This window comes from Xyrauchen texanus, chromosome 36, assembly GCF_025860055.1.
Source record: "Xyrauchen texanus isolate HMW12.3.18 chromosome 36, RBS_HiC_50CHRs, whole genome shotgun sequence".
Classification (NCBI taxonomy): domain Eukaryota; kingdom Metazoa; phylum Chordata; class Actinopteri; order Cypriniformes; family Catostomidae; genus Xyrauchen; species Xyrauchen texanus.
Window position 1 is genome coordinate 19,743,743 of NC_068311.1, and position 13,277 is coordinate 19,757,019.

Below are 13,277 nucleotides of genomic sequence, written 5' to 3' on the forward strand. Positions count from 1 at the left end.
TAACATGTCTTTGCGCATGAACATAATTAGGTAACAATTTACAATAATCTTGTATTGGTTAACAATAGTAAGTGCAATAGTTAAAATTAATTAACAATGAACAATACTTATAGAGCATTTATTATATATATATATATAATTTGATAATGTTCATTTCTACTTCTACATATACTAATGTATTCTTTACATTACAAGTTGTATAAGTCAACATTAGTTTATGCACTATGAACTAACATGAACAAACAATGGATAATGTATTATCTATACATTTGCATAAACAAATATCAGAAAATGCCATAAAATCAATTGTGCATTGCTAGTTTATGATACCTAATTCATTAACTAATGTTAACGAATACAATCTTATTGTAAAGTGTTACGCCCAGTGATCAGTAGTCACAATTAAATCAGCTGTTGTGGCTCACCATAAAGAACTGACAGAGTGTGATGTGTGGAAAGATGTTGTGAGCTTTGTTCTTGACACAGTTCAAGCGAGACTCCTGCCAGAAATGAGAAAGTTGGTTCTGTAAAGGGCCACTGGGGCGCAGATACAGCACATACTCTCTAGGTAAAGGGTCGTCAAGGAAAGGGTCATCCAAATGGGAGAAAATCCTATGGAGATCAACACATGCAGGTAATCATAAATCACACCACAGAACGGCTAAGCCAGGAAATTAAGCCTTAGTAATTCTACTGGTTTTGTGTACAACTCACTTGATTGAACATGAAGCAAAGAAACCTCTAGAGGGCAGTAGCATCCCTTATTAAGTGCCCATTAAAGTAAATATGTGGGTGCACACCATATATATATTACATTCAATAACTTTTTTCATAATTAAGAAAGCTCACCAGTCGCATGCTAGCTGAACACTTCTGCCTCCGGTTGATGCAAGAGCTTTCGATCTGAAAAGACATTAATCTCAGAATCACCAGCAGCTACACATTTTGCAATATGGTGATCAAAGGATCAGCCAAACATCCAGGAACAGTGTAATGTAAAATAATACTAAATAAGAGGGCATTTGTTTTCACCTTTGAATAAATATGGTGATTTTGCGCTTATTAAAGCTATAACCAATTTACAGCCATCAGTAATCACACTTATGATATAAACTACAATGAAACATTTCGAGTATATCATCTCTAAGCTTATACTGCATGTTGTGGCGCTTTGCAGGCCTCTCCAAGTGGATGCACAACTGTGCCAAGATGCACTTCTCATTTCTCTGGTCAACCATGTGTTTTTCATCTTTGTTACTTCGTGCTCACACAATACGTTTTGAGGTCTGTGACAGTGGAGAAGATGTGTCAAAAGATTAGATTAGATTTCTAACTTGACTGCAAGAGCCACTGAAGGAGCTGATAAGCTGCGTGGGTGAGGTGAACATCACACTTCTCTCACGCTTCAGTGTCTCTTACTCAGTTTTTCAGCAGATATTGTGAAATAGCTTTAACATTTTTGACAACAGCGAGTAAAACCCTTTTGAAACTACCCTGCATTTCTAAATGGTTATAAAACAACTTAAAATGTGTGAAGTTTTAGATGGAAAAGACTCTTTGTAAAAGAATCAATCTAACATTTCAGAAAACGGAATCCAATAAACACATAAAGGTGTGCTGAACTAGCTTTAACTTATTATATACAAGGTTCAATTCAGAGATAAAAGGGAAAATAATGACACCAGAACAAGGGCTTTCTATTCTTAGCATTTGTAGCTTGCATTAATGCAGGCATAATGTTGATTACAACAAAAACGAATTTTGAAGTTAATGGGGCCAGTCCATAAATGTTCAAATATACACTGTTTGCAAAGTATAGCCACAAGACATAAACATTACACATGCTCACATGAATTTAGTGTGATAAAATCACTTACTTACCTTATCTGTGTACAGATACATCCAATATTGCAACACTGTTGTCATCATGACATGACGGCAAAAATCCTGTAATCCTGATAAATGATTTTGAAATGAAACAGTAAAATAATGTAGAACAAAGATTTTCACACAAAAATCATGTTAAAATGTATAATGTTTACGTCTTGTGACTTTACACTTGAAACATTGTGCATTTAACGTTTATGGATTGGCCCCATTCACTTCCATTGTAAGCAGCTTACTGCAACTGGGGTTTTTTTGCTGCTTCTTTTTTTTTTTAACCAGGGCTGGGTAAAAACAACTCTGTGGCAATCAAAATTATACCAGAAATGCTGTCGCTTGGGCATTAATTCCACTGAACCTGAAATATTCCTTTAATGAATCTCTTGCATACATTAGATACTGCTTGTTTTGAGTTTGAAATGATGGTATTTGGCCTCACAAGCAGAATGTTTCATATCTGTGCCTCTGTCCTAAGGTATAACCCCAAGGTTTCCATTTCTCTCAGAAACTACACTGGGAACCAGGTGTCACTAGAGTAAGAGGTAGCAAATTAAACAGCATTTGCACGTCCAAATATATTTTCTGTTCCACAGTTAAACAAAGGAGGAATTGTGAAATGGTTTCTGTTCTGAAACCTCATTAGTGTGAGACTATTACTGTGACATGGCATTGTAGAGTGTGAGTCGCCCAGCCTGTTTGAGCAGGTCATCATAGGACCTCATTTATCCCCATTTCATCTAGTACCACTGAAGCAAAACCTCAGGGTATACTAGGACTTCCCCTAAACTCATTCTGCAACTGCCAAATGACAGGAAAGCATTTTCTAAAGGGCATAGTTTTGTTTGTGGACAACGGTCAGTCTGAATATTTATCTGCTGTGAACCCGAATGTCTTTTCTCTCATAATAAAACATGCTTGAACACACCCCAGCAAACAGAAGCAAGGATATGGCTCACCACATATGATTTATAGATAACATGCAAATAAATGAGGGTTAAAAACGGACTTATCGGTTTAATAGTTCCTTGAGCTGAGTGAAGATTTAAACAACATGTTGTAAGATGCACACAGGCCAGCAAACTCATTTATTCTTTATATTGAAGCAGGTGTCTCATCATTTAAAAAACAGTGTAATAGATTGTTTTGATTAACTTTTGCAAAAAGACTTAAATCTAGTTTACAAACACACAAGATTCAATATTCAAACTGATCACATGCTAAGGGGCTTACATTAATTTCTAGACAACATCTGACTTTTTCATAATAAAGCAGCCAAAAATCATCTCACTCTACTACACTGAGACCCAATCACAAATCTGCTACTGTGGTAACAGTACTGTGGCCTTAAATGCTATGCAAACTGCTTATATTCATATGCATAGTGCATTGTTACAAGTGGCAATAGCACAAATCCTATTTCAGGGCTAACTCACTCATGGAAAAAGCTCTAAACAACATGAAATATTAACATGCTTAATAAGCATGAAGCATGACTGCGAAAACATCCACCCATTAAATTTAAAAGTAGGCCTTTATACTTAAGTAATATTTTCCAATAAGAAAAAAGAAGTGTCTTAAATCTAGATAGAAGAAATTAACAACCGCCCACACACCTAACTCGCAGACTTTCATGTCTTTTAAGACGTCCCTTTTTATGTGTTACAAGCTATTTCCTATTTGCTACCATGTATTACTCATGTACACTTAGCTAAAGATGCATTGAGGGTGAATCTTTTCAAATTCCAGTAATATATTATGCTTATGAATTAATTTATGAATGAATTATGTTCATATGTAAAGCTGTGATCTGCAAAATCTTCTTCCCTTATGTGGCTTAGTGAATTTGTATTTGTATATCTACACATCAGATCAATAATAAATGGATATAAATATTTTTCCCTTATTATATTTTTAAAGGAAACACACAACCTTAGATTGAGCATTCAAAAATGATAAGAATCAATAATTTTACCATTAATTAATAATGCTCTTCTATCACAGCTTACTTACAAAAACAAAACCTTTGTAACCTATAATATGATTTAACATGAGATAATTTGTGGATATTTATACAGTGCCTTTATGAAGCTTTTGAGAAATGCCAAAACAGCATGCAGCAGCAACATAAAATGTTAACCAATATTATAGGTTAAGACTTGCTTAAATGTATAGTTCACCCAAAAATGAAAATTCTCTCATCATTTACTCACCCTCATGCCATCCCAGATGTGTAGGACTTTCTTCCTTATTCAGAACACAAATGATGATTTTTAAAAGAATATCTCAGCTCTGTAGGTCAATACAATGCAAGTGAATAAGTACCAAAATTCTGAAGATCCAAAGTCATATAAAGTCAGTATAAAATTAATTAATAAGAGTCCAGTGGTTAAATCCATACCTTCAGGAGAGATATTATAGGTGTGGCTGAGACACAGGTCAATATTTAAGTCCTTTTTTACTATCAATCTCCAAATTCACATTCTTCTTCTTTCATTTTTTGTGATTCACATTCTTTGTGCATATCGCCACCAATTGGGCAGGGAGGAGAATTTATAGTAAAAAATTACTTAAAATTGACGTGTTTCTCACCAACACCGATCATATTGCTTCTGAAGATATATATTTAACCACTGGAGTCAAATGGATTACTTTTATGCATTTGTGTGCTTTTTGGAGCTTCAAAGTTTTGGTAACCATTCACTTCCATTGTATAGCCCTACAGAGCTATGAGAGATATTCTTCTAAAAAATCTTGATGGTTCTATCTATATCGTTTTAATTTTTATAGTCTTATTTGATAATGCATCTAACAGCTTTTTTCAACAAATCACTCCTCATAACCTTCACAAAGTGTCTTTTCATAGCAACACATCTGACCAAACAGGCGTGAACACACCTTTCACACAGCTCTTTGGGGAAATCCCACAGCTCAGGCCCCAGTATCCTTACATTTCCTGTTTACAGACCTTCCGTTCAGCCTGCTCCTTTGCCAAGAACATAGAGAAAGTCACTGCGATCTACAATAACACTTTCAACAAATGATTTCTGCAGTGAGATAAAACTAATGCCATGTTGGACAATTTACTTAATTTTTATATTGCTTTTTTTAAAACTGATACTTACATTTAAAGAGAGTGGCCATCCATATAACACTGTATGAGCTACATCACAAACACTTTGTTTGCTCCTACTCAATAACATTTTTAAGTTTGTTAACATAGAATTCCTCTAACATAAATTATCAATGAACAAACAACATTAAGTGCCTAATTTAGTCCATGACCATGTGTAACTTGTGCTGAAGAGACCATGTTAAACATTTTAGAAGCAGGGTTAGCTGTAAAAATCTATCGGGCAGGATAAAACCAATTATGCATCATCACTTAAAACCTTCCTACTTTCTAAATGTAAAATCCTGTAATCGTCAAGGCTGAAATAATAGTCCTTTTCTAAATATATAAATCAACAACAGCCCAAATGGCTGTTTTATCATGATGATAAATAAGTATGCTATCATCATGGATCAATAACAAACTGGACATTATGAGATTAAGCCGAGGCACATTCTGGGCAACAAACTCCTTCAACAAAACCTACAATCAACAATCCAGTCAAAACTGAAAAAAGGAACAAAACAATCTGTATGTTTCTTAATTAAATGTCAACCAAGTATAGCAACCTGTGAACTTAAGTGCCCCTTTGTCCAAATTACATTAGCCATCAGTGCCAACACACCTCTCTGATGCCAAATAATGCGCTTCTCCTCCTCTTTTTCTGAACACTGGATGTACTATACTGCCATATCAAGTGCAAACAAAGGACTAATTGTGCATGATGATATTATCTATATCTACAACTGTAAGGAGCTACAGAGAAGATGGACCAGCATGGCATCTTCTCATAATAAACAGATAACACCTGCAATGCAGCTACAGTTTTACTAACTGTCTTTTCTTTTTTTTCTTTTTTTACTTCATGAGCAATTTAGCAATGGATGAGTACTGAGTTACACTGTAATATTGAGGTTAATATCAACACATCAAAAAAGTACTTTTCACAGCATGAACCAAGAAACAGTTTTCTTTTAGTTTTTACTGCTGATAGCATTTATTTAACTTCATTAAGATAGTTCACCCATAAATAAAAATCCTGTCATCATTTACTTATCCTCATGACACTACAAACCAAAATGACTTACTTTCTTCTGTGAATCTGCAAAGGAGAATTTTAGCAGAATATTCAAGCTGATCTCTTCCATACAATGAAAGTGGATTGTGACCAGAGGCTGTCAAGCTCCATAATAGTCAAAAAAGCACTATAAAAACATCATGCAATATATTTCTAGTTCTCTAATGTCATACGTAAACTTTGAGTGAGGAACTGAAATTGAAGTCAATCACTGAAACACTTACCTTGACATCCATGGGTACCATTATCTTTCAATGAATGGAAAAGTGCAGCTTGGACATTCTGCTATAAAGAATTATTTTGTGTTCTACAAAAGAGAGAAGATTTTGCAAGTTTCAAAAGACAGAGTGGTGAGTAATTGATGATAGACTTTTTTTTTTAGAGTGAACCATTACTTAACATAAGATATTTTTGCAATTAAGAAAAGCTAGAAATGAGTTTGAAAGAACAGAAATAAAATATTATTCCATTACATGTATACAGTTTTAACTCTCAGAAATTATTTGTAATCTTAAAGGGACAGTTCACCCAAAAATGAAAATTCTATCATTTTCTTACCTTCATGTCCTGCCAAACCAGTAAGACATTCTTTCTTCTGGGGAGCAAAAAATTATTTAATGAAAGTCCTGTTGGCCGAATTCAATATGATGGCAGTACATAGGCAGACTAATTTTAACACTTTATGGCACCTAAAAGTGCCATAAAAGTAGTCTATGCAACTTGTGTGTCATATTCCAAGTCTTCTGAATCCAAATGATTACTTTGTATGATGAACAGACTGAAATTTAAGGCGTTATCCACTCTCAAATCATATCAAATCATTAAAAGGGATAGTTCACCCAAAATGTTTTATTCTCTCATCATTTACTCATCCGCATGCCATTCCAGATGTGTATGACTTTCTTTCTTCTGCTGAACACAAACAAAGATTTTTAGAAGAATATCTCAGCTCTGTCGGTCCATCTAATGCAAGTGAATGGTGACCAGACCTTTGAAGCTCCAAAAATAATATAAAGAGTGCATAAAAGTAATCCATATGACTCCATCCCTGCCACACAGGAGACAGAGAAAGGGGGTGCACAGCTGTCAATCCAAAGATATGCCCAGCCAACACCTGCAGGCCAATCGGCAAAATGTGCTCTACACACAGCAGGCAACAGGGACAACTGTTGACTTATTGAAGTGATAATTACGACTATATCGTGTTTAAGTGCTTTGTTGTCAGAAAAAAAGGAAACATGGACAACGCCAGGTTTGTTCATATTTATTGAGGAACTTTTATTTTGACAGTATAATACATATTACTCAATAATCTTGCTGATGATAATTAATTTTGGTCAATTACAAGCTATTTTACATGTAAAAATGTAAAAACATGCATCAAATGGTTGATACGTAAACGAATATGACCAAAACAGCAGTCATTCACAACAGAAACTGTGCTCTCCTCCACAACTTTGAAAGTTTACATCTCCCACCATTTCGGAAACTCAGAATCAAAATTATCTCAGAGTTTCCCATTCGTAATTACAACTTCATGTGCAACTTCCAAGTGGAAAACTCATATCTATGATAATTCTGATAGCACGTGAAGCCAGCATAAATCATGACAGAATTGTAATTTCTGGGTGAATTTGCATACAGCCTTTAATAAGCCCCAACACTTTTTCAAAACAATCACCAACTTAGTGGCAAAGGATGGAGCTGTGTCATTGTGTAGCTTCCAGAGGTTCAGTCTATTGCTAAAGCAGGAGGGTGGAAGGACACACAGCTCTCATTCTGGCAAGCACACAACAACCACAGATGGTGGGCTCACCACTGAGAGAGCACACAAAACACCACACACTGACACAAGACCCTTGTAAACAGTGGAGGAATTGATTGGGGAATAGAAAAGTAAATCTTGTTAACAACAGCCTTTGTGGATCACACTCTTGCCTGAATGCCTGTGAATGCCTGTCTCTATACTCCAAAAACTGTAGGCTAGTCTAAACCCAGTGCTTTCTTATTATTTATTTATTATTAAGACCTCTCGTTCACCAAATAACTTTCGCCCGAAATGTTCATTTATGTATTTGATATACATTGGTGTACAGAAATATTACTTTTATTATTATTATTAAAACAGCAACATTAAGCAATTTTAAATAATACACAGAAGGCAATGTATGAAAGGAAAAACTATTACAAAAATTATATTTATTTGCAACAAATTAACAGCAATAAATAAGATATTCCTGCACTGTGTCATCATTGTAATGTTTTAGGTGAAGGTAAAGTGGGAGTGACTTATGTCTATTATTACTCCTTTCATCAAGGGTGTTCTAAACAGTCATACATGAGACATGAGTGCTCTACTCTCTCCAGAGTTCCCACTTCAAAGGCTCAGCCCTTCAGAGGGAGTAGGGCATAGGGATGCTCACTTCCGTTTGGAATTCGCCCTCTGTCTCTATTGATTCTAGTGTGCTAGCCTACATCTGTTTCCTTTATCCCAGCAGCCACTGAGGGAGCTGAGCCAAATAGGAAAGAAGAAAGAGACATGATTGATCTCACTGAGGCTCAGCAAAACCAATAAACAGAAGCTATCCCAGAAGCCCAAATGCAGCCTGCAAGAACCAGCTGCCATCCCTGCCACACAGGAGACAGAGAAATGGGGTGCACAGCTGTCAATCCAAAGATATGCCCAGCCAACACCTGCAGGCCAATCGGCAAAATGTGCTCTACACACAGCAGGCGACAGGGACAAATGTTGACTTGTTGAAGGGCGAGAGGACCACTTTTTTCAAAAGAGCATCACATCAGAAATGTGAAATGGATCTACTCCTCACAAGCCACAAGTGATGTCAACAATGTGTCCTCTTAATATGGAAATCGATACGGATCTCTTTATTTATACACAAGATGTACAAAAGGCCATGGCAGTCTCATCTCCTGTGCTGTGTGTCATATTTCAGGAAGGAAGTTGATGACATTTACACAACATGACCCTGAGACAAAGTCCACAATGATACAGAATTATTAAGAGCACATACTGACTATTGTATATGACTAAAGGTTACCTTATGACAAGTTAGTAACAGTAACATATATCCCTATATTATCACTCACCACATTCTGTATACAGTGCTGATATATGGATGAGCAAGAGTGTAAAGATAGCAGAGGGACGAAAGAGGACGGGACTGGTTGGATTAGTCAGACTTAAAAGAAAAGTTTGCATGTCGCTCCACACCAGTATGACTTTATTTCTTCTGTGAAAAACAAAAGGTGATTTTTTGTTTATAAGTCTTCACTGGGCTCATTTGTCATTTATGAAATCAAATATAGCGGCTAGATGAATCAAACCTACGTTGGTTCTCAATGCATCTCGTGACCAAAAGTCATGCCGTCATGTCGCAAAACAAATTACGGTTGATTTGAATTGAGAGGGAATAACGACTTTTTATTCTGTTCATCACACAGTGAATGGCTTCAGAAGGCTTAGAATATAGCGTATGATCTGTATCAGGGTCAGAATTTAATGGGGGCTTGGGGTAAAAATGCCCAAAAAATTTAAAACAATGAGATTTTCTGTGTTTTATTTGTAACATCTGATATATTGCTTAATATTCTATTCTAGGATTAAATATACATATTACTGCATGAAATGTTAGATTTAATTAATCAGATATAGAATTTAATCTATAAATAGGTTAAATATAATATATGATTCATTCAAAAATGAGCCCTCGAAAATGTAACAAATGTCATATCAATTGCTTTTACTCTGGCTTATGGTGTTTTTTTTTCTTTTTTGGGGCTTGACAGATCAAAGTCACAATTCACTCTAATTACATGGCAGATAAATCTAGTTAAGACTTGTAACAAATGTCTTCTTTTGTGTTCCATGTAAGAAAGAAAGTAACACAAGTTTGGAGTGGCATACACTAAATATTTTATTTTAATTTTTAATTTTAATTTTATTTTATTTATTTTAATTTCATAGCAATATTCCATCAAATTAAATTAAGTAATCCTTAACAATATATATAAAATAAACGAAATATTATTTGCCTTATTAATTTAATTTTGGGCCAAAAATTACCAATTATATTTGATTGGAATTGATTATGAAATTGAAATGCAAAAATAAAAAATATTTTTGTAAGGTTAGTAAATAATTACAGAATTTTTTTTTTTTGGGGGGGGGGGTTTAGCTATGCCTGTAAGCATGTTAATCTCTATACACACACAAACCTAAAAAAAAAAAAAAAAAAAACTTGCACAACATATGATCAGCTCCAAACGAAACAAAAGTTGTCTAATGGGTTTCTTTGAGGTGAAATTTAAAATTTCTGTGCAACTAAACGAAATTACCTAAATAATGACTTAAAATTTTTTTTTTTTAAATCCATTGGTTGGATAAACAGGTAATGTCCCAAACTCCACTCCCACTATAGGTTGTGGCAATGTTACAGATTCTTTGGGGTGCTCATACAAAAGAAGCAACTTTTTTGAAAGCGCGACAGTGTTTCAAATCTTCATTAAATCAACATACGCATGGCTTACTTAAGAGTTGACATTAAACAGTGATTGATTAGTTAAAATATTTTAACAAGGTGCACTTCACCTTGCTTGAAGTGGTTCTTTCTTCTAAACACCAAGACTACAAATAGAAATAGAACACCTTCCCATGCAAAACTGAGCGCACATGCACTTTATTTCATTTTGACAGCTGCATAGTCTTGGGTTTTCTCGTCAAAAAAAGAATAAAAAAAAAAACACCTTGTGACTTGCTGATCATTCACGCTCTAATGACCACAGATGTTCTTTCCCACATGTTACAGAACATATACTTTACACTGAATGATGCTCCTATTCAGGGCCATAGCAAGGAATTCTGGGCCCCGTGAATATACATTGCTCATGCCCCTTACCTATTAAAATAACACAGTTTCAAATTTGTTGTGCCCCCCTGGACTTTTCACCCCACTAGCTAGGCCCTGCTCCTATGTGACTGGGTCAGTATGTTGTGGTTATATCTCAGTGGATCACATCTGGGCAATGTACTAAAAGCGTTTGACCCTAAACATTCCTGTACATGAAATCAAGGCATTATACTGTCGTTCGTGGGTCAAAATACATAGAAGTCAGAGGAAAAGCATATTAATAACTCCTTATGACTAAGCCTAAACCTGACACACACATGCTGCTTACAAAAGTACAAGTGCATTCACCTGAATAGCCAGATAGCATACTAAAGCCCGAGGCAGATTTTGGAGGACAATTGTATGATTCATAAAATAAAATAACGTCTTTGCTCTTATGAAAATTAAGTCACGGCCTTCCTCAAAAGAGACGTTTATTTCATGCTATACCTTGATTTAGGTGACATGATTCCTTTGTTGCTCCAGACACAATGTAATATCTTTGCGTAAATTCATTGTCATTCCAAACTTTAACGTAAATCATGCTGTCTGAGACCTGTAGCCTCGTTTCGCACGTTTAAATAAAAAAAAATAAAAAAAGCGATATAGGTCATATATACAGCCAATATATTTTAGCCAACTTACGCTCTGTTTTGAGGAAATCCCATCGACAGCAACGCGTCCAGATTGGACCCATATTTGGCACAACTGTTCTGCCGAAGTCTGCGCGGAATATTCTTAGAGTAAAGATCCTCCTTTGCTGCCATTCTTCACAGTCCCATTAAATGATACTGTCGCATATGACGATATTAGAAGACAACACAGCAATAGGAAACATCTGCTTATTAAACGATTTACACTGTGACTAAAACCATAAGGTCCCTCCTCCCGACCAAGACAGTGGCAGCTCATGTTTGTTTACAGAAGTAGTGTACAGTAAAAAGATGAACAAACCTGAGATAATCTCAAAAACTAGTGAGCCGGTAACCTAGGCAGCACATATGGCATTATAGACGTGTTCCAAGACAGAACGCGCCAGCATTTTGGGACATTTGGACAAAGTACATTTGATGCCCAAAGTGATGTTGCTCTGAAAAAAAGCTAGATAAAGCACCACGAATAGAGCAGAACTTTAAGGTGTGTCGAGACGCATTTTTTTTTTTTTTAATTTTTACAGTTGAAGTTCTTTTAAAGTTACACTCTTTTTTTTTCTTTTTCTGATTAACAAAGTTTTACTCCAAAATAAATTAATAGTCATTTTGAAACATATGTATAAAAGCATGATCACTGATGATGACATGAGATGAGGAATTCAGTCACTTCAAAAACCTTATAAAAGCTGTTTATTCTACATGGAGAGGGTCCCCTCATTGGGGTTGCCATGTTAGAAACACATGACCAAAATTCCTGTTTGTTTTGCATGACCCACCCAACAAAGTAACAATGTTACTCAACCAATGGCCAATCGTGTGTTAGAGGCTTTGCCCCTAGGCGCTTCGACAGAGCTTCTAAAAGAGAGTATTTTCCCTAAAAGAGTTTATTTCCCTAAAAGAGTGAACACACAGCTGGAGTTGAACATCCATTTCAGGACGCGTCATTGTAAAGATGCCCTTCCGCCCCTGTGTAGTTCCTGGATGCAACGTTGCGGTCGCAGCTTTCCTTCTTAAAGAGGAACCCCACTCCAGCTGCCCCCCAGCGTCGCTCCTTCTTCCCACGGGATTGAGGACGACCCGGCTGGCAATGGAGGTGATTTGGGAATGGTAGATCCCCACGATCCACCCGCTCCCCCGGCACACTCGTTGACCTCCATTCAGCTCGAGGTGAGAGAGACTCACCTCACGGCCAGTCTGTTTACACCCTCGAGCCCCCCAAGCTGGTGACGAATTCGCCTCTGCATTGGAGAGCGTTCTGGATCCACCTTCGAATCGGCACGCCCAGTATGAGACATAATAAAGCAACCACCACAATAGCGTGCGCTCTTGTCACATATCGCAAGACACCAGCCATCTCCTCCTTTTGAAGCCAGCATCGCCACTCATATCCCGGGCAACCTCAAGGCATCAGCGGACGTACTGTCGCGACAGGGCATGCTCAGCGGAGAGTGGAGGCTCCACCCCCAGGCAGTCCAGCTGATTTGGGAGCGGTTCGGCAAAGGACAGGTAGAACTGTTCGCTTCCCAAAAGACCTCCCACTGCCTGCTCTGGTACTCCCTAGCGGAGGCTCCCCTCGGGATAGACGTGCTGGCACACAGCTGGCCCCGGAGACTGTGCAAGGTCAGGGAGGATGAGGAACATGTCCC

General features: G+C 36.7%; 1 protein-coding gene across 2 annotated transcripts in view; it reads right to left on the minus strand.

The window, feature by feature from the left end:
• LOC127630016 (ubiquitin-associated and SH3 domain-containing protein B-like) overlaps nt 1-11,823 on the minus strand; it is a 33,932-nt gene extending 22,109 nt beyond the window's left edge. For both annotated transcript variants that reach the window (XR_007968821.1, XM_052107386.1), the window contains exons 1-3: nt 11,624-11,823; nt 850-903; nt 426-612 (exon numbers count right to left, since the gene is read on the minus strand). Coding sequence is in view for 1 of the 2 variants with exons in the window: in XM_052107386.1 (XP_051963346.1) it covers nt 426-612; nt 850-903; nt 11,624-11,745 (363 nt within the window). In the remaining variant the exon portion in view is untranslated. The remainder of the gene's footprint in view (nt 1-425; nt 613-849; nt 904-11,623) is intronic.
• Between the last annotated feature and the right edge of the window lie 1,454 nt (nt 11,824-13,277).